Raw genomic sequence first — 22109 nt, 5'->3', positions numbered from 1 at the left:
AGTTCAGAGTGGGCTCCCGACCATTAATAATTTAGCTTGCTGCTGACCTATAAAGCCCGAAAGACAGTTGCATCTGTCAAGTAGGAAATTTAAGTACAGCTTTATGCAGGGAGGCTAATTTAACTAATTTACATCACCATAAAAAACCTTCCAGCAGCGTGCGTAAGAATGAGGAAGTACTCCATCAAGGACTCAGTGTCACAAGTGGATGGTGAAGCAACAGCTCCCTCTGTGGCCAGAATAGAGCATACCCTCATGAAGCCAGAAAGCTGGAATGTTAAATTGCCTCTGTTTCTGTCTATATATGTTGTATGTCTAATGGCACTGGATGTTTGCCATGTATATGTGCATTGTAATCCACCCTGAGTCCCTTGTGGGGTGGGAAGTGTGGAATATAAATACTATAAACAAATAAGTAAATAAAGACTACAGACGGAACACTAGTGTGTCACGACACACAGTTTGGAAAGCTCTGCTATAATAAATCTTCAACACCCTGTAGTTTATTACCCATGCACTCTGATATTGAGCATATGATACTCCTATATGACAGTCTCTTGTATTTCATGGAATCACAGGGTTGGAAAAGACCACAAGGGCCACCCAATCCAACTCCCTGCCATGAGGTGAGAATGGGTATGACTTCTTAGAGCATGTACCCTAAATGCACATTCAGCATGAGAGAAACTTATGGATGGAAACATGAGTGGCATGTTGTATTGGGGCACAAGGAGTGTCCACAGCCTCTAGATAGCAGAGAAAGAAGATAGTAGAAATAGCAAGTTGCTGGCAAGTTACTGGTAGTATTTCAGCAGAATAGTCTGAATTGGAAATGGCACTGGACATATTTGGATTTTTTGGAGAACCCATGGAATTTATGAAACTCCCCTTTGACTAATCAGAGTGTTGTTCACTCTTAGTTCTGGGGCTATCTACTCTGTCTGGCCACCATTTCCTAGGATATCAGAAATAATTCTTTGAACTTTCAAATTGAAAGCCAGTTTGGTATAGTGGCTAAAGTGTTGGGCTAGGACACTGCAGAAGCAGGCCTCAATCCCTGCTCAGCAAATGAAACCCATTAGAGACATTCTATCAAACTCAAAAGGAGGCGGCGTCAAACTCACTCTGAACGAATATTGCCAAGAAAACCCCATAAGTAGGAAATTATTTGATGGCACAAAACAATATGCTTTCTAGCATCTTCTTAGCTGCCTAATAAGATAGATCTAATCCTATCGACTTGCTCCTTCCTCCAGTGTAAGAAATCTGCAACAGCATGGGTCTTGACTCACTGGAGATGAGTGGATATTCTACATCCAAACTAACTACTGTCAACATATTAGTTCTTTTCACCTTTGTGGAGAATAGCTGGGAAGACATGTGCACACATTATAGGGACCCACCAACACCGCAAATGTTGACATAGTTAATGCTCCTTGGGATGTGAGGGAAGCTAGAGTTCTAGAAGTCTGGGTGTGATCACCATAACAAGCCACAAATGGAAACAGGGCAATGCTTACAACGCTCTTGCTTGAAGCCAAGATTCCAAGCCTAAACCGAATTTGAGAGTTTACAAGTCCACTGTGGAAACCTAATTATAGGGACCAACAAAGTCAGTGTCCCTCAAGAGATAACAATGATGCCAGATTAGACTCATGAGAACTTTGAATCAGTCCCCAGTTCTGCCACAGACAAGGTGTGTCCCATAGCTGTCATGGCCACCTCTGAGCTTCTCAAAACATGGTTGGCAAGACATGAAAGGTGACTCCAAGCCAGTCAAGAAATCTCTTGAATAGCTCTGGGCCTTCCTATGTGGGAAATCTGACCTTCTCACATTCTGTTCTGTTGTCAGGCACCAGGATGGAACCTGACTATTTTTGAATCACTGGGTGGGGAGCATCCATGGTAATGGTAGTCACATGACCTGAGTGAGGAACATTCAGCTTTCCAATTGTTAATGAACTCCTACATCCATCAGAGCTCATCATTATCTTGGCTGGCTTAAGTTGATGGAAGTCGCAATCTTAGGAGATATAGAAGGGTACACTATCTCCAACCCAGTCTTTGATCTTCTGCAAAGTTGCATTTCCCAAGTTTGGTTCTTAGAGCTCCTGTTTGTACCTATCTTCCCTTTATTTTCCTGACCTTCTGATGGTAACAATAATTTATGGAAATGCACACAATTAATAGGCTCTTGTTCAGACTGCATCCACAGAGTGCCTTGTTGGCCAATTTAATTGTGGAGCTTTAAAGAAGGTATTCAAACCTTCTCTTGGAATCAACTAACAGTTGCTTTGAACTGGATATCTTGCATCGAATCATGCATTCCATATTGATTGTACGAGACCCTAGTTGACTATCTGGAACAATGTTAATCAGGAGAGAGGTTGACTGTCAGTTAGGTCAATTCAACGTGTCAGACACTCACACTGTCTGGCAGCAAACGAATTATTCTCTAAGGGATGAGGGTAAGCTTGATGCTACAAGCACTTCATGAATTGTTCTTCCCAATGGGTGGCATCATTGAACAAAAGATGCATGACACTTCCAAGACAAATGCAACACTATATATTGTCCAAACTAAGAGATGGTCCCATTCCCTTGCAACCAGTGGTTATTGCTCATGATTTGAATTTGGGTTTTTGTGCCTTTATTTTTGTGCCTTGTCAACACCTCATGCATTTCATTCCTTGTGCTTCCAGTTAATTAATTAATGGATTAATTAACTCTATTTGTATCCCGCCATTCTCTACCCCGAAGAGGACTCAAGGCGGCTTAACATATGGTAACTATTCAATCCCTTTGGACAACAAACAGTTAAAACCTTCAGAATTCCACAGTTCAATGCAATTGTGCTTTTCTGAATTCTACTTTTCAGATACAGTTAAAGTTTAGTAGCTGCTTATTTGCAACAGGCATTGCTTCTGATTATGGCTTGGCTTCCATTTACAAATGAAAAATAAAAATGGGGAAAATTAAAAAAAAAGCTCCCAAACCACATGTTTCCTTTTTTTCCTATGTGTATGTCAGAGCTCAAAACCAAGGGTGGCTCTTTCAGTACTTCTAGGTTACACTTACAAGTAAATGCTTGATTCATTGCCTCCGATGTCAGGGGACTGAAGTTTCTGGACCAAGATGATGATGATGCCAACAAAAAGCATGAAATTGATCTGGGAAGAAAAGAAAACAAACAGAAAGGATCCGTAAATTCCAGGGAACTACTATGATCAGGTGCCATAATTACACAAATAGCTGTAATTAAAACTTGGATTTATTGTAGGTATAACAAATACTGATGTTACCTGGAATATGTTACCTTATGTATTAATGACGGCATAACATTCTAATTTTCAGTTTAATGGTAAAATTAACATGGAGGGCTTTTGCATCCATTATGGATTTTCACCTATAGTACGACCTTCCCATATTCACAGGGGATACTTTCTAAGATTCCTCCACAAATACCCCAAAATTTGGATTAAAATGGACACTATATATTGAGTACACAAAAAAAATCTAGGTTTCTTGTTTTAGGTCTGTTCCAGGAGTTATTTGGGGCACTGATTCAGAAAATGGCATTGGATAGACCACATCAGCTCTAGTTCATGATTTTCTATGGGCGAGCAGATGGAGAGTGGTAGATACTAGGCTTGTTTGATCCAAAAAAATGGTTCAAAACTTATTTTGGATCAGGAGGCACTGATGGTTCGATTCTAAAGACAATACCGATTTTCACAGAAAAAAAATATTCAAAACTTTTCAAAACTTCTGAGACTTCAGAATCTTTTCATTAATGGTTTGAAAGTGTTATTTCCTGTTTCATTGGGTGGTCTTTACTTTGAACGTAGTTTTTGTTAGCGAGTAGCAGAGTATCGCAGAAGCTCAGAATAATGGACTCTGGAGTCTCTGGTAAAAGCAGGTTTTCAGCTTTACTTAAGCAGCTCAAAATAGACAACATACACCATCAGCGGACGTGAAGAAACACACACCAAAAGAGATAGGAACTAATACAAACTGCAGCTGGAAGGAAGTTTATCTCTGGAACTCCCTAATCTTTCACAGAGCAAGAACTCAGGGTCACATTCTCACATCATGTTACTTTGCTGTTTAACCCTTCTGTGTCAAACTACATCCTGGCAATACAATTCTATTACAATCACAATCCTATCACATAAAATTACATTTAAACACACATCATACATGAATTACACACTGTTTTACTTCAGGAGCAGGGAAAGCAAAGGGAGGAAATTCAGCCTTCCCTGGTTTAAAACTGGCTTTTCCAGCTTGAGGCAGAAGCGGGGAAAGCAAAGGGAGGAAATTCAGCCTTCCCCAGTTTAAAACTGGCTTCTCTGGCTTGAGCTGAGGCCAGAGACCAGAATCATTTCAAATGGCGAGACTAGCTTCGGAAGGGCAAAGGGATTTCCGGTCTCCTAAAAAAGTTCAACATCGCTTCAAAAAGGTAATTTTTCCAAATTTATTCCAAATTACAAAGATTCCAACTGGACCTAACCATGCCTAGTAGATACCGTATGTTCTGTATCTCAAAAACTAGAGATGATAGGAGAAAACCGGAGCCATTCTTGGACTTGTCAGGTCAAATATACACAGAAACAGGGATAACATTGGAGGCACCAAAATGTGTGTTGGCCAGTGTTATCTACTATATTAACATTTCTTGATGTCTTGATTGTGGAAATGAGCTCTCATTCTCCGGAAAGGTCTGTCACCTACAGCATGCTGACTGATGCTTAGCTCTGGCTCAGGGTGCCTTTTCTCTTGTATGGCTTACCATGATGGATGCCACCACAGGGCCTTTGATCACCCACCACAAGGCTGTGTTGCCATTTATGTCCCAGCAGCTGAGCCCCGTCAGAAGGAAGGAGGCAGGAAATGAAAGAGATAAAGGAGAAAGATTAACATCCCAAGTGAAAACAAACAGTTCTGCTCCTATAATGATGACTCACAACTCAAGTTTATTTATTTAGCATGATAATAAATCTAACATGATTTTGCAGTTGCTTCAACTAGAGCCACCTGACAAATCCACTGGATCTACAGCTGGCCTTCCACCTTTGTGGGTTTAACTTTTGCAGATTTGATTAATATGTTCTTTCTAGAAATCCTTAAGTCCTCCAGAGCAACTCTGTGGCCAACTTATGCCAGACATTGTTCCTTTGGAGGATATAAAGATTCCTAGAGAGAAAATTTGTCTAGGCATCAATAGGTCCTCCAGGCAACTCCAAGGTAGATCTTTGGTAGAAGTTAACCAGAGTGACCCTGGAAAACATAAAGATTCCTAGAGAAATGTTTCCTTGGTTTATTTTTTAATTAATTTTTGATTTTTCCACTTTTGCAGAGGTTCTGTAATCCCAACTCCTACAAGAGTGGAAGCTCTTACTGTACTCTGTACTCTTACTGTAATCCTTAAAGAAGATAATGACGACAGTGAGCTCAAATCCAAAAACAAGACCATTGTTACCTTTAAGGTTTTGTCCAAAGCAATGAAACTTATCTTCAACTTATGTTTTGCATCTTGGACAGCTAATTTAAAGTTCAGAGATGAACTACCCTACTGAAATGGGGCCATGATACAGCAGGGATGCTATAAGTTTTTTGGGCTGTATGTCCATGTTCCAGAAGCATTTATCCTGACGTTTCACCTGCATCTATGGCAGGCATCCCCAGAGGTTGTGAGGATGCCTGCCATAGAGGCAAGCAAAATATCAGAAGAGAATATTTCTGGAACATGGCCATACAGCCCAAAAAACTTACAGCAACCCAGTGATTCCAGCCATGAAAGCCTTTGACATGATACAACAGCTTAACTGGGATAGGTAAGAATTTTGTTTCCTATCAGTTTTTTTTAAAAAAAACATATTCTTGAAAGACATATACATAGATGTGTCAGAAACTGAAACCAATGTGGATGGGCAAGGATTTCATTCTGGTTGTGTTTTTAGAAATTCACAATCTTCATAAATTCCAATGTGAAGAAAGACCAGTCTAGCACACATTTCCTCCCTATTGCTGTGCTTAGTATTTTATGCAGGCAGCTCTTTCTTTCTTGAAGCTGTAAGAGGTTCCCAAGAGGGATTGTCAAGCCTGTGTTCCTATCATGAGGAAGGCGCATCAGAGTGTTTCTCTGACACAAAAACAAACTGAACATACAAACACCCAGAGAGTTAGTGTTCCTCTCTGAAGCAGCCAATCGTATCCGCTTGGAGCACTGCCTCTCTCTCAAAGGTGGATCTTAACTAGCAGACTTCACAACTCATAAGAGACTAGGCCATGACTAATACAAAATACTTGAGCAAACAACTGAAACAGCATTTATCTAGAAAATGCATACAATTGGGTCCCCATATCAACAGGTTCTGCACCCATGAATTCCACCATGCACAACTTGAAAATAGTCAAAATAAAATTCCAGAAAAAGCAATCATGATCTACATTAAAGTTCTGCAACTCATCTGTGCTGGTCATTATTTTTGTTTTCTGTTCAGCTGTAAACCTGCCCCTTTCACTTTCTTCTGTTACTTCCTTCAGCAATCTTTCCAAGTCCTTACTATTTTCTGCTATCTGCATGGTTGTCGCACACTAGGTCAGGAACACCTTTTCACCCAGCATCAAACAAAGTCCATTAGTTGCTAAATAATTTATGTACAAAAGGTATATACAAATGGGAAAAGGGGCCTTTCTCCAAAGGCAGTAGAAAAGGTACTATAAAATAGTAGTTGTCCAAAGTATAAAGATCAATAATACAAGATTGTAATGTCCATGAAATCCAAGGTAACAAGAAACATGGAATCCACAGTAGCAAAGTACATGAAGTCCAGAATAACAAGGTACATGAAAATCCAAGAAGTCATAGCATAGCCAAAAATCCATAGCAAGAAAACAAGAACTTAAGCAAGGCAAAAATCCATACAGGAACATAGGCAAACTTGAGAGGTGGTCATGAACGTGACATTAAAGCAAGTTTGTCTGCTCTGAAGAGCCCCGGGAATCAGTACCTAATTTAAGCTCAAACCTGGCCCAACAGACATGAGGTCATCTTTTCTGCACCTATGTTTCAAGGACTTTCTCATGAATTCTTTCTGACGTTCTAATTAACCTTTTTTTAGCTCCTTCTGAGCAGAGCCCTAATCTCATATCAAGGGCCAACTCTCCATCTTCTGAAGGCTGAGAAGCTCAGGCAGACTGTTTCTCAAGAGAAACATCTTCTATCTCTTCTGCAGCTGTTGGCCCTGCTCTGTCTCTGTGATCCATGGCCTGCATTTCTGTCTGTGTTTCAACTTGAGGAATAGATACAGACTCAGTGAAAATCTCATCCTCAGAATCTGAATCCCCAGCATCCTGCTGTGCCCCAACAATGGTGTTCTCTGCATATCTGAAATTGTTGGTGTCACTAACTCGAATTTTCACATTCCCTTCTGCTAAATCTAATCTTGTTTTACAAATTATATGTTCAGTGCACAAATTAAATAGATTGGGTAATAAAATGCAGCTTTGTCTGACCCAATTGGAAATTATTCTATTTTTTCTGTATTCTGTCCTAACAGGGAACTCTTGTCTTGAGTATGTAATGCATCATATGTTGTGACATTCTCATTTCTTTAAGAGCCATCCATAGTTCATCATGGTTTTAATGCTTTACTATAACCTTTAAAGCATAGGCTGATTTTTACAATACACTTCTGATGACAGTTTAATTCAGAGCTTACCCAGATAGGAATAAAAATGACCAGGTCTTTAGAGGCTTAGAAAGAATGTAGACAAGGACTATCTAGTGTTACCTACCCAACATTATCAAAGTGAAGTCGAAGAACAGCCCAGACAGTGACGCAAATGGTGGGAGTTCCTGTAGAAATCAAAGAAGATGGTGTTTAATGGATGTTTTTACATTAGTGCTCCTGGAATACTGGTAGGATCTCAGCTTACAGGTTTGGTCGCCACTCAAAAATGGGCATCAATAAAGAAATCCATTAAAATGGCATCCCAGGGGTACCAGGTCTTCATGATCAACAAATGGCAAAACTGATTTGAGTCCAAGCAATACAAGATTGCACCAAACATTCAATTCTAAATAGTGAAGGCCACAATTTTTATACAGTAGCAGCTAAAGCTTTACTTTAATGTTGATCCATCCATATGTTCAATGCCCATTCCCATTTCCTACAACCCTTCAGTTAGTTTTATGGTCTGTCGGGAGTGTTGGAAAAGTGAACATGAGAAATAAATAGCTGCCTTGAACTGAGAAATTGGGTAAACCTGGTTCAAGACAGCCAACCATAGCTATTGGATCATTGCCCCCATCTGAAAAGAGGAAGACTATAATTCGTTGGAGTGCTTCCCAACCTTTGTTTTCCAGGATTCCTGACAACTGATCAAACTGGATGGAATTGAAGTCTCAAATATCTGGAGGAACAACAGTTGGGAACCACTGATCTAGATTATTATCTAGAAGAGAATGAGTTAGAGTAAGGATGAAGTAGAGTTGGGAAATCGGAAGCAGAGTGTGAAGGATAGATAGGAGGAAGGGAATGGAGAAGATCAGAAGGGCTGGGTTGTGAAGAGTGGGAAAGGAGTTCAGGGAGAAGTGTTGCTTGGTTGGAAAGTATTATTATGTACTGCATGAACAGAACTGGAACAAGGCTAGATGTTTAGTTTAATTTATTATACAGTAAGACCTGCTTATCCATGAGACCCTTCCATGGAGTCCTGAAACTGTGGATAGTACCAAACTCCTTACACTTATATTTTTGGACTATGGTCAACTCCTTACACTTAACTGACTAAATATTAATTTAAATATAGGGTGCAGTACAGAATAACAAGAGGCTTGGAAACAACACTTTCTGTGGTCAGGAGGAATGCATCCCTGCTCATTTACTGCCTGTCTATTCTCAGCTTTCCTCTCATTGTTTTCTGGGACACTTTACTGATGCATGAAGGTGGGAAGTCAATCTCCAACTGAAGAGCACCACAAAGTTGCATTGGAGGAATGAGAGATGGCCACAAAGATTTCCAATGATCCCATGAATAAGGGGACCTTAGAGTATAATGGCAAAGTCCAAAACACCTGGAAGGCCAACGTTTGCCAACGACTGCCCTAAATCCATGGATAGACCTTGAAGGCAGAAGAGCAAGGTGAATGATAGAAATCCAAAAATCGGAACTGTAGAACCAACTAGAAGTGGGCTCTTTCATACAAACCACTGGTCCATCAGCCCCAACATTGTGTCCAACTGTGTGTATATGTCATACCTTCACAAGTTATGTGTAAGGAAGAAATACCCAAAGAATTCTGTGAAACAAACCTACCCCATCCGATGATGGTATACCAGTAGAAGTATCGCCTTTCTGGAAAGAAGGTTTCAACCAATAAGGTGAAAAGGTAGAGTCCTTCAATGAAGAGCCAGAAATAGTTGGACATCACACAATAGTGGAAAAAGACCATCACTGCCTTGCATTCCACCTGAAAAAGGCAAACACAAATGTCAACATTTTGTTCAGCAAGGCGGTTGTTGACATGAATTCAGCACAGGTATGTTGGAGTGCCTAAGTAGTAGTAGTAGTAGTAGTAGTAGTAGTAATGGCCATGGTAGTCCCCACTCTAGTTACAACCTGAATAGACTACTGAAACATGTTTTATTTGGGGTTGCCTTTGAAGACTGTTCAGAAGCTTCAAATGGTCCAACAGATGGCAGCTATATTGCTCACCGAAGTAGCGTACAGGGAGCAAACAACCCCCATGTTATGTCAGCCCCACCAGCTGCCAGTCTGCTACCGAGCACAATTCAAAGTGATGGCTTTAGCCTATAAAACCCTAAATCAGTGGTTCTCAACCTGGGGTCACCAGATGTTTTTGTCCTACAACTCCTAGAAATCCCAGCCAGTTTACCAGCTGTTAGGATTTCTGGGATTTGAAGGCCAAAAACAGGTTGAGAACCACTGTCCTAAATAGTTCTGGTCCATCTTAACTGTCTGGATGTATCTTCCTCTATGAACCATCTCAGAATTCAAATTGTCTGGGGAGGCACTGCTCTCGGTCCCAACTCTTTTGCAGATGTGACTGGATGAGAAGCAGGGCCTTCTCAGTGGTGGCCCTTTGGCTGTGGAACTCCCTCCTTAGGGTTATTAGATTGGCCTCCTCTCTCCTGACCTTCCAGAAGAGAGTGAAAATGTGGCTTTATGACCAAGCCTTTGGAGAATCTGTACAATAGTTTGATATGGAATGATGTGCAATGACTACTGGAAGGGTTTGGATTACGCCTGTAGATTGCATGATTAATTGTGATGGTATTGCTTTAAATGTTTTTTATTGTTTTAATGTATTTTATAATTCTATTTTACATGTTTATTTTAATTATTCTTGTTTTAAGGTATCGGATAGTTGCCTATGTGTAAAGCCGCCTTGAGTCCCCTCCAGGGTTGAGAAAGGTGGTACAGAAATGTCGTAAATAATAATAAATAAATAATAAATAATAATAAACAATTTAATAGAAGTAGCAGCAACAACAACACAACAGCAACACGAAGAACACAAGTAGCAGATGTTGTTTTTTGCTTCAAAAAGTATTGTAGAATGCGAATGGAACATTGTGAAAGACACTTAGAGAGTTCCATTCCAAAGTACTGAAAAGCAATTTCAGACATTGGGAGGCATTTTATGAAATCTTTCAGCACTCAGGAAGTGTCAAACTTTTGAGAGGAGGCTGAGAGGGAGGCTACAATGGATGCTAATTGGAAGACTGAAGTCCTCCAGGCTTTTCTCAAATTCAAGAAAAGAACCCAGCTGTGAGCATATGCTTATGTGGGTACAGAGCAATTCCAAAGAAGGCTTTTGAATAAAATGGAAAGGGAGAAAAAAATAAACACATAACGAATTGCTAAGCAGCTTATAGAAGGCAGTGCCATGCTGGGTGATTTGGGAAACTTCATATCCTTGAATTTTGTGAAACTTGCTGGTGCTTGGTAGCATGATTGGACAAAGTGAGAATAAGCATTCGTGTACCAAGAATATCCAATAAGGGTTCCTAGCTGAATCCCTGTGGAACAAGTAGACAACTGAATACACAACTTGATGACCAATAGCTCCTTTCTTCTCTCCACTTGATGATCTATGATACATAGAATGGTGGGAGTTGAAGTCCAAAACACCTGGAGGTTCAAAGTTTGCCACAGTCTGCCCTAGATCCATTGATAGTTCCTGAAGGCAGAAGAGCAAGGTGAATGATAGGAATCTGAAAGTTGGAACTGTAGAACCAACTAGAAGTGGGTGAATGATAAGAATCCGAAACTTGGAAGTGTAGAACCAACTAGAAGTGGGTGAATGATAGGAATCTGAAAGTTGGAACTGTAGAACCAACTAGAAGTGGGTGAATGATAGAAATCCAAAATCTGGAACAGTAGAACCAACTAGAAGTGGGTGAATTATAGGAATCCGTAAGTTGGAACTGCAGAACCAACTAAAAGTGGGTGAATGATATGAATCCAAAAGTTGGAACTGTAGAACCAACTAGAAGTGGGTGAATGAGAGGAATCCAAACGTTGGGACTGTAGAACCAACTAGAAGTGGGTGAATGATAGGAATCCAATAGCTAGAACTGTAGAACCAACTAGAAGTGGGTGAATGATAGGAATCCAAAAGCTGGAACTGTAGAACCAACTAGAAGCGGGTGAATGATATGAATCCAAAATCTGGAACTGTAAAACCAACTAGAAGTGGGTGAATGATAGGAATCCAAAAATTGGAACTGTAGAACCAACTAGAAGTGGATGAATGATAGGAATCCAAAAGCTGGAACTGTAGAACCAGCTAGAAGTGGGTGAATGATAGGAACCCAAAAATTGGAACTGTAGAACCAACTAGAAGTGGGTGAATGATAGGAATCCAAAAGCTGGAACTGTAGAACCAACTAGAAGTGGGTGAATGATAGGAATCCAAAAGCTGGAACTGTAGAACCAACTAGAAGTGGGTGAATGATAGGAATCCAAAAGTTGGAACAGTAGAACCAACTAGAAGTGGGTGAATGATATGAATCCAAAAGTTGGAACTGTAGAACCAACTAGAAGTGGGTGAATGACAGGAATCCAAAAGTTGGGACTGTAGAACCAACTAGAAGTGGGGGAATGATAGGAGTCCAATAGCTAGAACTGTAGAACCAACTAGAAGTGGGGGAATGTTAGGAATCCAAAAGCTGGAACTGTAGAACCAACTAGAAGCGGGTGAATGATATGAATCCAAAAGCTAGAACTGTAGAACCAACTAGAAGTGGGTTCTTCTAGAGTTGGAAGAGACCCCCGGGGTCATCTAGTCCAACCCTCTTCTGCCAGGCATGAAAACACAATCAAGCCCTCCCAACGCATGGCCACCCAGTCTCTGAATCAAAACTTCCAGAGATAGAGACTCCATTCAACTCTTAGGCAGCAGCATATTCTGCTGTTAGGTTGCTCAGGAAGCTCTCCCAAATGATTAGGTGGGGACTCTTTTCCTACAAATTGACTCTATTTGCTCCTTATCTTGGTTTCTGCAGGTAAAACATAATAGAGTGGAATGCAAGGACTCATAAATCACTTGTTCTATTGGAACATAAGGACTAGAATCCTGTTGATGACAAGTGAATGTATAAACTCCTGTATTTCCTCCATATTGTGGAAACAAGGCATTCGGTACCTCCTTCAACAATCCTCTCCAAACTCATCCAGCTGACCTGTCACTTGCCATAGTGTAGTTCCACAACCATATATTGTTAAAAGCGATAGAAAGCATTCAGATCACATCAGGATGCATTTCTTCAGACAAAAGACCCCCAAAACATCCTCTTTCTTGAACTTCAAAAGATTTAGATGAGACCTTCCTTGTGCTTCCAGCTCTAGAAACATAATGGAAAGCTGCCTGGTTGCCCCTGCCCTCCTCTCATCACGAAATATAGGGTTGGAGGGTTCCAGTTTTTATGTGTGCATTCCTTGCCTTATACCTGTATCTGTACCTATACACCAAATATGGGATTTTCTATGTGGGCAATCTCATAGTGCCACTAATGGTGAATACTCTTAGGCAAGCCCAGTACTATGGCCAAATGTGGAGGCTTTTACTTTTAACCTGCCAAATGTAAATGAACTTTTTCATGGTGTTCTCTACAAACACTCACATGAGGACTTTCCCCAATCTCCACCCTAGTCACTTGTAAGGACTTCTTCTTCTCCCCTTGTGTGATGGCAACTACAGGGTGATACTTATTGGAAATTCCATAACCTATGGGAAATTCCATAACCTATTGGAAATTCCATAACCTATGGGAAATTCCATAACCTATTGGAAATTCCATAACCTATGGGAAATAAGTCCACAATAAACTTATTGTAAAGGTAAAAAAATGATGTCACATCTATTTGGCAAATGTGAATCTCCATGAACATGTGGAGACCACCTTTTGAAAACAGCTAGTCAAGCAAAGCATGGCCTTGCTAGAAGTCAACCCTTTGAACAAGTGATATTCATAAGCATTCATGGAATGGCACACAGGTAACTCAGCTGTTAAACTGAAGAACCATGTCTTTAAACTGCCAAGGATAAAGACATGCCAATGCAAAAATATACTGGGTAGCAGAGGGTGGGTGTTTCTTTGAAGTCGAATTGCAGTTGTAAATGTAATTGCAGTTGCCCAAAAGATATAAACTCCCTTAAAAATCTCTTAGTTAAAATATGCACTCAAGAGACAAAAAACAAAGTAGTATTTTAAGAAATAACATCTCTGGTTTGCTAACAAACTTCTTGTATATGTTTAGCATACTAGTCAATAGTCCAAAGTTTTATAGCTTAAGGAGTTCAGTGAGTATAGCTGTACTCAGTGAAGTCCTTAAGTCATACTTCTCATGCACCCATCTCCACTGAGGTCTGATGCAAAACTGAATACATGCAAAACTGAGTCCTGTGTCTAAAATCCCTTCCACACCAAAGAGGTGCAGTCAAACTGGCAATCCAACCTTGTACATACAATATAGGTTAACAATTATATACATTTATAAACAGTTAGTGGAGACTTGGAAGGTGGCTACTTTCAACAATGCTAAATGCCTGGAAAGTTCCTATGATGATTTCTTCCTGTCCCCCTTATCGAGAAATCCAAAATCTCTGCTTCCAGACTACTTTACCGTTGAGATAAGACAGTGGTTGCTGTCTTCTTCAGTGTAGAGGATTCCATCCTTAATGAAGACAGAAATGGCTCGCAGGATGAAGGAAACAAAGAGGTTCATGTGAATAAAGTTCCGTGTACAGTGAAGTTTCCTGGAGAGAAGGAAAAGATAGCAAAGAATAAAGATCAGGTGCAAATTGCAGACTATTCCTCAAAATGCTCTTTTTTTAATTGGTTCTCCCATATAAGTTTCATACTATAGGTAGCTCTCCCCATTCATGGCATTTAGGGGACCAGAAAATCCCTGAAAGTGAAAATCCACAAATTTTTGTCCATGCTATGATAGGTTAGGTAAAGGTTTTCCCCTGACATTAGGTCCAGTCATGTCCAACTCTGGGACTTGGTGTTCATAGAATCATAGAATCATAGAGTTGGAAGAGACCTCATGGGCCATCCAGTCCAACCCCATTCTGCCAAGAAGCAGGAATATTGCATTCAAATCACCCCTGACAGATGGCCATCTAGCCTCTGTTTCAAAGCTTCCAAAGAAGGAGCCTCCACCACACTCCGGGGCTGAGAGTTCCACTGCTGAACGGCTCTCACAGTCAGGAAGTTCTTCCTCATGTTCAGATGGAATCTCCTTTCTTGTAGTTTGAAGCCATTGTTCCGGGTCCTCATCTACATTTCTAAGCCGAAGAGCTGGCATTATCCATAGACACCTCCAAGGTCATGTGGCCAGCATGACTGCATGGAGCGCTGTTACCTTCCCGCCGGAACAGTACCTACTGATCTACTCACTTTTGCATGTTTTTGAACTGCTAGGTTGGCAGAAGCTGGGGCTAACAGCAGGAGCTCACTCCGCCCCCTGGATTCGAACCTGTGAGCTTTCAGTTAGCAAATTCAGCAGCTCAGCAGTTTAACCCACTGTGCCACCAGGGGTTCCAGACCATGCTATGATAAAATCATAGAGTTGGAAGAGACCTCATGGGCCATCCAGTCCAACCCCTTGCCAAGAAGCAGGGGATTGGGCTGGATGTTGCTTGTCCCCACAGGTTGCAGGTTGCATCTCGGAAATGAAATGCTCCCATGTCTCCAGAGGGTTTGGAAGGGCATACCAAAATTATATTGACCTATATTGTGGCTTGTGTTTGTTCCCCATCCTCAGATATCTACATCTTTTCACTCACTACTCCAAACTCACCTGAAACGGCACAAGATCACCATTGCGGTGGTGAGAGACACCAGGGATGTACTATAACCAACTGTGTACAGAGCTTTTACTGAGAGGAAGTAGTATTTCTGAGAAAGCAAAGTAAAACAGGGTCACGTTTATGGGAGAGAAAAATAGCAGAGCACCAACATTTCCTCTTTCCTGGAACAAAATGTATTTCTTTTATATATATCCCTGAAATGTGAGACAGAAGAGACATAATTGTGTATGCCTTTCCCTGTTAAGAATGCCAATTCCCTCATGTTTCAAGTGCAGAAATGAGAAACTTTCACCTGCAAGAATTCTTTGCACGTTCTCTAGTGGAGTATTTGCATCTTTTCTTGGAATATAGTTACCAAAAAAAAAAACAAAAAACCACTGCTGGCAAATGCCGATCACAAAGTCACACTAGAGGACTCTGAGATTGCTACAGAGATTGTATTAATCAAATCTGTATATAACCAAATCTGCCAAAGTTAACTCCGAAGATCTGGAGGGCCAACATGGGACGCTCTTTCATGAAAGCTTCCACCTACTCCAAATGACCTTATTTTCAAGGCAGGTTGAAAACATATCTTAGCACACTTTGTTTATATCAACCTGAAATCTATGTTTAACATTTATTTTAATATGCATGTATATGAAAATGTTCATACTAATTTTTTTTCTTATGGTTGGCTCTACGCCTCATAGTGCCAGAATGCAGCCTGTTCAGCGCCTTCCAAGTTGCCCAGGAAAGAGTCTCTCATTTGGTATCAGCTTCTGATTGATGTTCCATGTTTTAGCCTGCCACTTTTGGACTCTTGCTTGCTGAGATGTTCCTGTGAGTATCTCTGTAGATCTTACAAAACTATTTCTTGATTTAAACCATTGGCCTGCTGGCTGATAACCAAACAGGGGGTGGGCTGGAGATGTCACTGCCTTGGTCCTTTCATTATTGGCTGCACCTGTACCTTGGGAAGTCTGATCTGGCCACAGTGGTCCACGCTCTTGTTACATCCCAAATAGATTACAGCAATGTGCTCTCTACATGGTGTTGCCTTTGAAGACTGTTCAGAAACTTCAAGTAGTCCAGCGGGTGGCAGCTAGACTTCTCACTGGAGCATCATACAGAGAGCATACAACCCCTCTGTTATGTCAGCTCCACTGGCTGCCGATTCACTTCTGAGCACAATTCAAAGTGCTGGTCTTGACCTATAAAACCCTATACGGCACTGGCCCAGAGTACCTGTCCGAACATATCTCCTTCTAAAAACATCAATTTAAAATTACACAAGTTCAAATAGACTGATCAAATGTCCCAACCTACCTGATTATTATCTGGCATGGTGTCATTCTCGTCAAATCCGCAGGCATCGTAATAATGTGGGTAAGGTTCTGACCAACCATCCTCAGTGCAGTTCCTGCTGACCATCTTTGCTTCTGAAGAGTCACCTAGTCAGTAAAACAAGCATAGAACATCTTTGGAGAAAGGTTGCACAATGGGAGACAGAAAGTAGTGCAAAAGCCTTGAACTTGTTGGGATGGTTGCTTTGGAGTGGTTCTTAAAAACAGTGTATATACTTGAGTATAAGCCTAGTTTTTCAGCCCCTCTTTTAGACTGAGAAAGTTCCCCTTGCTTTATCCTCGCGTCAAGGTTATTTATTATTTTACTCTTATTATTATTATTATTATTATTTGAAACACAACCACGCTCTGGTTACATCCCGTTTAGACTACTGCAACGTTCTCTATGTGGGGTTGCCTCTGAAGACTGCCCGGAAGCTTCAATTAGTCCAAAGAGCGGCAGCCAGATTGCTAACAGGAGCGGGGTACAGAAAGCATACGACTCCTCTGTTACGCCAACTCCACTGGCTGCCAATTAGCTTCCGAGCACAATTCAAAGTGCTGGTCTTGACCTATAAAGCCCTCAATGACTCCAGCCCAGTTTACCAGTCCGAATGGATTCTCCCCTATGAACCATCAAGGTTACTAAGATCTTCCACAGGGGCCCTGCTCTCGGTCCCACCACCTTCGCAATCATGTCTGGTGGGAACAAGGGACAGGGCCTTCTCAGTGGTGGCCCCTCGGCTTTGGAATTCCCTCCCACCAGAGATTAGATCTGCTCCTTCCCTCCTGACCTTTAGAAAGCTAACAAAAACCTGGCTTTGGAATATGGCATTCAATGATTGAGTCAATAACCCTTGTCCACATGGAAGGATGGCGATGAATTGTGACTGTATTGACGACTTGGCTTGTGTAATATGATGATGTTTTTATTGTATTTTATATTTCAATGTATAATGATGATGCACTCTGCTGTTTTTTATAATACTGTATATGAACACATGTTGTGAACTGGCCTGAGTTCCTCCTTGGAGGTGAGAAGACCGGTATATAAAACTTCTAAATAAATAAATGAGTCCACAGCAAATAAGACCACTCTGCTGGTTGTTGCATTGGATCACACGTCAGACACTTCCCAAGTGTCTAGGACTGTGTGATGTATCAGCAAATAATGTGTGCAGATCCCAGTAAGGTGGCCTTTTGCAGCTGACAGATGGTAATTTTGTCAGTGCAGATTGTGTTTAAGTGCAGGCCAAGGTCTTTAGGCACTGCACCCAGTGTGCCGATCACCACCGTGCCAGAGTATTTGCAGTTCGATCTTTAAATCCTCATATTGTGTTAGCTTTTCCAGTTGTTTCTCTTCAATCCTGCTATCGCCTGGGATTGCAACATCAATGATCCATAATTTGTTTTTTAATATGATCATGAGGTTAGGAGTATTATGCTCCAAAACTCTGTCAGTTTGAATTCGGAAGTCCCACAGTAGTCTGACGTGTTCATTTTCCATAACTTTTTCAGACCAGTCCTTTGTCGCAGGCAGATGGGATTTGTGGCACAAGTTCCAATGAATCATCTGAGCAACGGTGTTATGCCTCTGCTTGTAGTCTGTCTGTGTGATCGTCTTGCAGCAGCTGAGGATGTGATCTATCATTTCATCTGCTTCCTTGCAGAGTTTACACTTGGGATCTGTCGTCGACTTTTCAATTCTGGCTTTGATGGCATTGGTTCGAATTGCTTGTTCTTGAAATGCAAGAATCAGGCCCCCCATCTCCTTTTTCAAAGTTCGATTTCTATTGTTGTTGTTGTTGTTGTTTTTACATTTATTATTTTACTCTTCATTATTATTCTTGGAAGGATAGGTAAGCACATTGAAGAAGGTAAGAATAATGGTTTGATCAGAGTTGGACAGTTGTATATAAAATTACATTTTGATGTAAATATTCAAAATCATTTAATCTACTGATGCCTCAATTAATGAAATGTATTTTTATTTTGAAATTTACCCATAACTGCTGCATTTTCCACCCTTGGCTTATACTCGAGTCAATAAGTTTTCCCAGTTTTTTGTGGTAAAATTAGATGCCTCAGCTTATACTCGGGTTGGTTTGTACTTGAGTATATATGGTAAAAAGTTTCAATTGTATTTCCAAATGTATTTTCCCCCTTAATCTCACGGGATTACAGCTATATAGGTTGCTGCCCCTATATTTTCCCATTGACCAGGAAATTGTGTCATCTCTCTGTCTCCTATTCCTGCCCCTTCTTTTCCTATAAATGTTTTTCACATCATTGAAGAACTTTGCAATAAAATTGCCAATCAGCCACATCAATGGCTGCTACCTTGCCAGCAAAGGCAGCTGTATCAGCAACCAGCGCTTGGATGAAACCCATTATAAATAATGAGTCACTGGTTGGGACATAACGCTGCACTACGGTGGTTTTCAAAAGAAGCAATGAGTAATTTGTGTAACTTTCTTCCTCCTGTCTACAGTCTGGACCTTATTCGACACAAAATTCTATGATTCTGTGAATCTGCATACAGATATATTTATTTATTTGCATTGAGCAATCGCTCCAATGCTATCCAATGCTGGATGAAGTCAAGAATCCCCCACATATCCCCCACATATGACTTAGCAAAATTTCTTGCTGCACAGTTACAAAGCCATATTGGGCTCACTACACACTACATCAAGGACTCAGCCCACTTCATTGAAAAAATCAGCAATCTCAAGCTAAATACCAACGACAAACTGATCAGCTTCGATGTAGTATCTCTATTCACCATGGTCCTGGTAGCAGACACCATGGCACTCATCAACCAGAGGTTCCCAGAAGACATCACAGCTCTGTTTCACCATTGCCTCACCACCAGCTACTTTCAGTGGGACAATGAGTTCTACGAACAAAAAGATGGAGTAGCTATGGGGAGCCCTCTCAGCCCGGTCATAGCTAACTTCTACATGGAACACTTTGAAAATCAAGCCCTGGAGACAGCAACCAAAAAGCCCACGATATGGTTCAGAGATGTGGATGACACCTTCACTATTTGGAGCCATGGAGAAGAAGAACTCAACAGGTTCCTGGAACATCTGAACAGCATCCACCCAAACATCCAATTCACCATGGAAAAAGAAAATGAAGGAAGACTGCCTTTTCTAGATGTCCTAGTCATCCGCAAACCAGATCAACAATTGGGTCACACCGTCTACAGAAAACCCACACACACGGATAGATATCTACATAAAAACTCCAACCATCACCCAAGTAAAAAAAGAAGCACCATTAAAGCCTTGGCAGACCGTGCAAAAAGAATCTGCGAAGCCCACCTCCTCCAAGATGAACTGAACCACCTCAACTGGGCTCTCCAGGCCAATGGAGACTCCACCTCAGACATCAGAAGAGCTGCAAAACAACCGAGAACAAGCCACGAGAGTAAAGATGAAGATCCACCCAGAGGAAAAGTGTTCTTGCCAGACATCAAGGGAACCACTGACCGCATAGGGAAACTTATGAGGAAACACAACATACAAACCACTTACAGACCCACCAAGAAAATCCAACAAATGCTACATTCAGCAAAGGACAAGAGGGATCCTCTCACCTCTGCAGGAGTCTACCATATACCATGCAGCTGTGGACAAGTCTCCATAGGGACCACCAAACGCAGCATTGCCCAGACACGCATCAAGGAACATGAAAGGCACTGCAAACTACTCCAACCAGAGAAATCAGCCATAGCAGAGCACCTGATGAGCCAACCTGGACACAGCATATTATTTGAGAACGCAGAAGTGCTGGACCACTCTCACAACCACCATGTCAGACTACACAGAGAAGCCATTGAAATCCACAAGCATGTGGACAATTTCAACAGAAAGGAAGAAACCATGAAAATGAACAAAATCTGGCTACCAGTATTAAAAAACTCAAAAATTACAGCAGCAAAACAACAGAGGGGAAACAAACAGGCACATGAAATCACTCTCAACAAAAGATTCCCCCCAGGCGCTTCCAAGCCATTGAATGCAAATCAAGGTGATCAGCTGAAAGATTCACAGCTAGCCCCAGCAAACAAAAGTCCTTTGTCTCACCCTGGTCATTCCACAGATATATAAACCCATTTTTCCTAGTTCCAACAGACCTCATTACCTCTGAGGATGCTTGCCATAGATGCAGGCAAAACGTCAGGAGAAAAATTGCCTCCAGAACATGGCCATATAGCCCGGAAAAACCTACAACAACCCAAGTCAAGAATGGCTTTCTACACCACACATCTCAGTACAGATGGTGTTAAAGGTGGTTGAAACTATGGGTGAAGAGCCCATCAGTTGTTACCCTGAATTATGGATGAATGTGTGGTTAGTGGATTGGTGGCTGAGAAGGCTTTTGGAACTGCAAGTAGGTTTGCTGAATATCATCAAGGACACATCCAACTGGTTGAGTTGGCCCCTTTCTTCAGCCCATGGTTGGAATGGAGATACGTTGGCAGGCAAATCCATTTGAGATTATTTCCCCATTGGGAGCATGATGAGTGATGAAGCCTCACAGGGCTTGTCTGGAGAACAAGCCCTATGAGAAGCGGCTTAAGGAGCTGGGCAAGTTTAGCCTGAAGAAGAGAAGGCTGAGAGGAGATACAATAGCCATGTATAAATATGTGAGAGGAAGTCACAGGGAGGAGGGAGCAAGCTTGTTTTCTGCTTCCTTGGAGACTAGGACGCGGAACAATGGCTTCAAACTACAAGAAAGGAGATTCCATCTGAACATGAGGAAGAACTTCCTGACTGCGAGGGCCGTTTAGCAGTGGAACTCTCTGCCCCAGAGTGTGGTGGAGGCTCCTTCTTTGGAAGCTTTTAAACAGAGGCTGGATGGCCATCTGTCAGGGGTGATTTGAATGCAATATTCCTGCTTCTTGGCAGGGGGTTGGACTGGATGGCCCATGAGGTCTATTACAACTCTTTGATTCTATGATTCATGTTGGTGCCAAGTTAAACTTGGCCTGTTCTCCTGAGCACCTGAGGTTCAGTGAACATGGCTTGGCTTCCATGATTTTGGCTCATGAGACTTTATCTTGAATCTTTAAGTTGCCTGATAGTGCCTCCAGTTACTTTAAAGTGGTTTTATTAATTGCACCTGTAGATGGAAGGACTTCAGATGTAGGAAGGGACACAACAGGGGAGTCACTCTGGGAATTAAGAAAGCAAACAGAGTACACTGCCTCTCCATGGCTGCATCTACACTGCAGAATTGATGCAGTTTGATGCCACTTAAACTGCCATGGCTCAGTGCTATGGAATCCTGAGATTTATAGAACAGAAAGGAGGAAAACATGAAAATGAACAAAATCTGGCTACCACAATTAAAAAAAAGTCTAAAATTATAACTGTAAAACAATACTCAAACACAGGGGAACTCCAGAGAGGAAACAA

General features: G+C 41.4%; 1 protein-coding gene across 7 annotated transcripts in view; it reads right to left on the bottom strand.

Moving 5' to 3' along the window:
• The window catches only part of ADCYAP1R1 (ADCYAP receptor type I), a 153527-nt gene that overhangs the window by 27402 nt on the left and 104016 nt on the right, over positions 1–22109 (bottom strand). For all 7 annotated transcript variants that reach the window (XM_060782656.2, XM_060782657.2, XM_060782660.2 and 4 more), the window contains exons 7-13: positions 16664–16788; positions 15346–15443; positions 14164–14296; positions 9328–9481; positions 7804–7864; positions 4793–4862; positions 3079–3170 (exon numbers count right to left, since the gene is read on the bottom strand). In XM_060782656.2, the coding sequence (XP_060638639.2) occupies positions 3079–3170; positions 4793–4862; positions 7804–7864; positions 9328–9481; positions 14164–14296; positions 15346–15443; positions 16664–16788 (733 nt within the window). The remainder of the gene's footprint in view (positions 1–3078; positions 3171–4792; positions 4863–7803; positions 7865–9327; positions 9482–14163; positions 14297–15345; positions 15444–16663; positions 16789–22109) is intronic.

This window comes from Anolis sagrei, chromosome 6, assembly GCF_037176765.1.
Source record: "Anolis sagrei isolate rAnoSag1 chromosome 6, rAnoSag1.mat, whole genome shotgun sequence".
Lineage (NCBI taxonomy): Eukaryota > Metazoa > Chordata > Lepidosauria > Squamata > Dactyloidae > Anolis > Anolis sagrei.
Note: the sequence above shows the minus strand (reverse complement) of the source record. Positions and strands in the feature narration are given on the sequence as shown.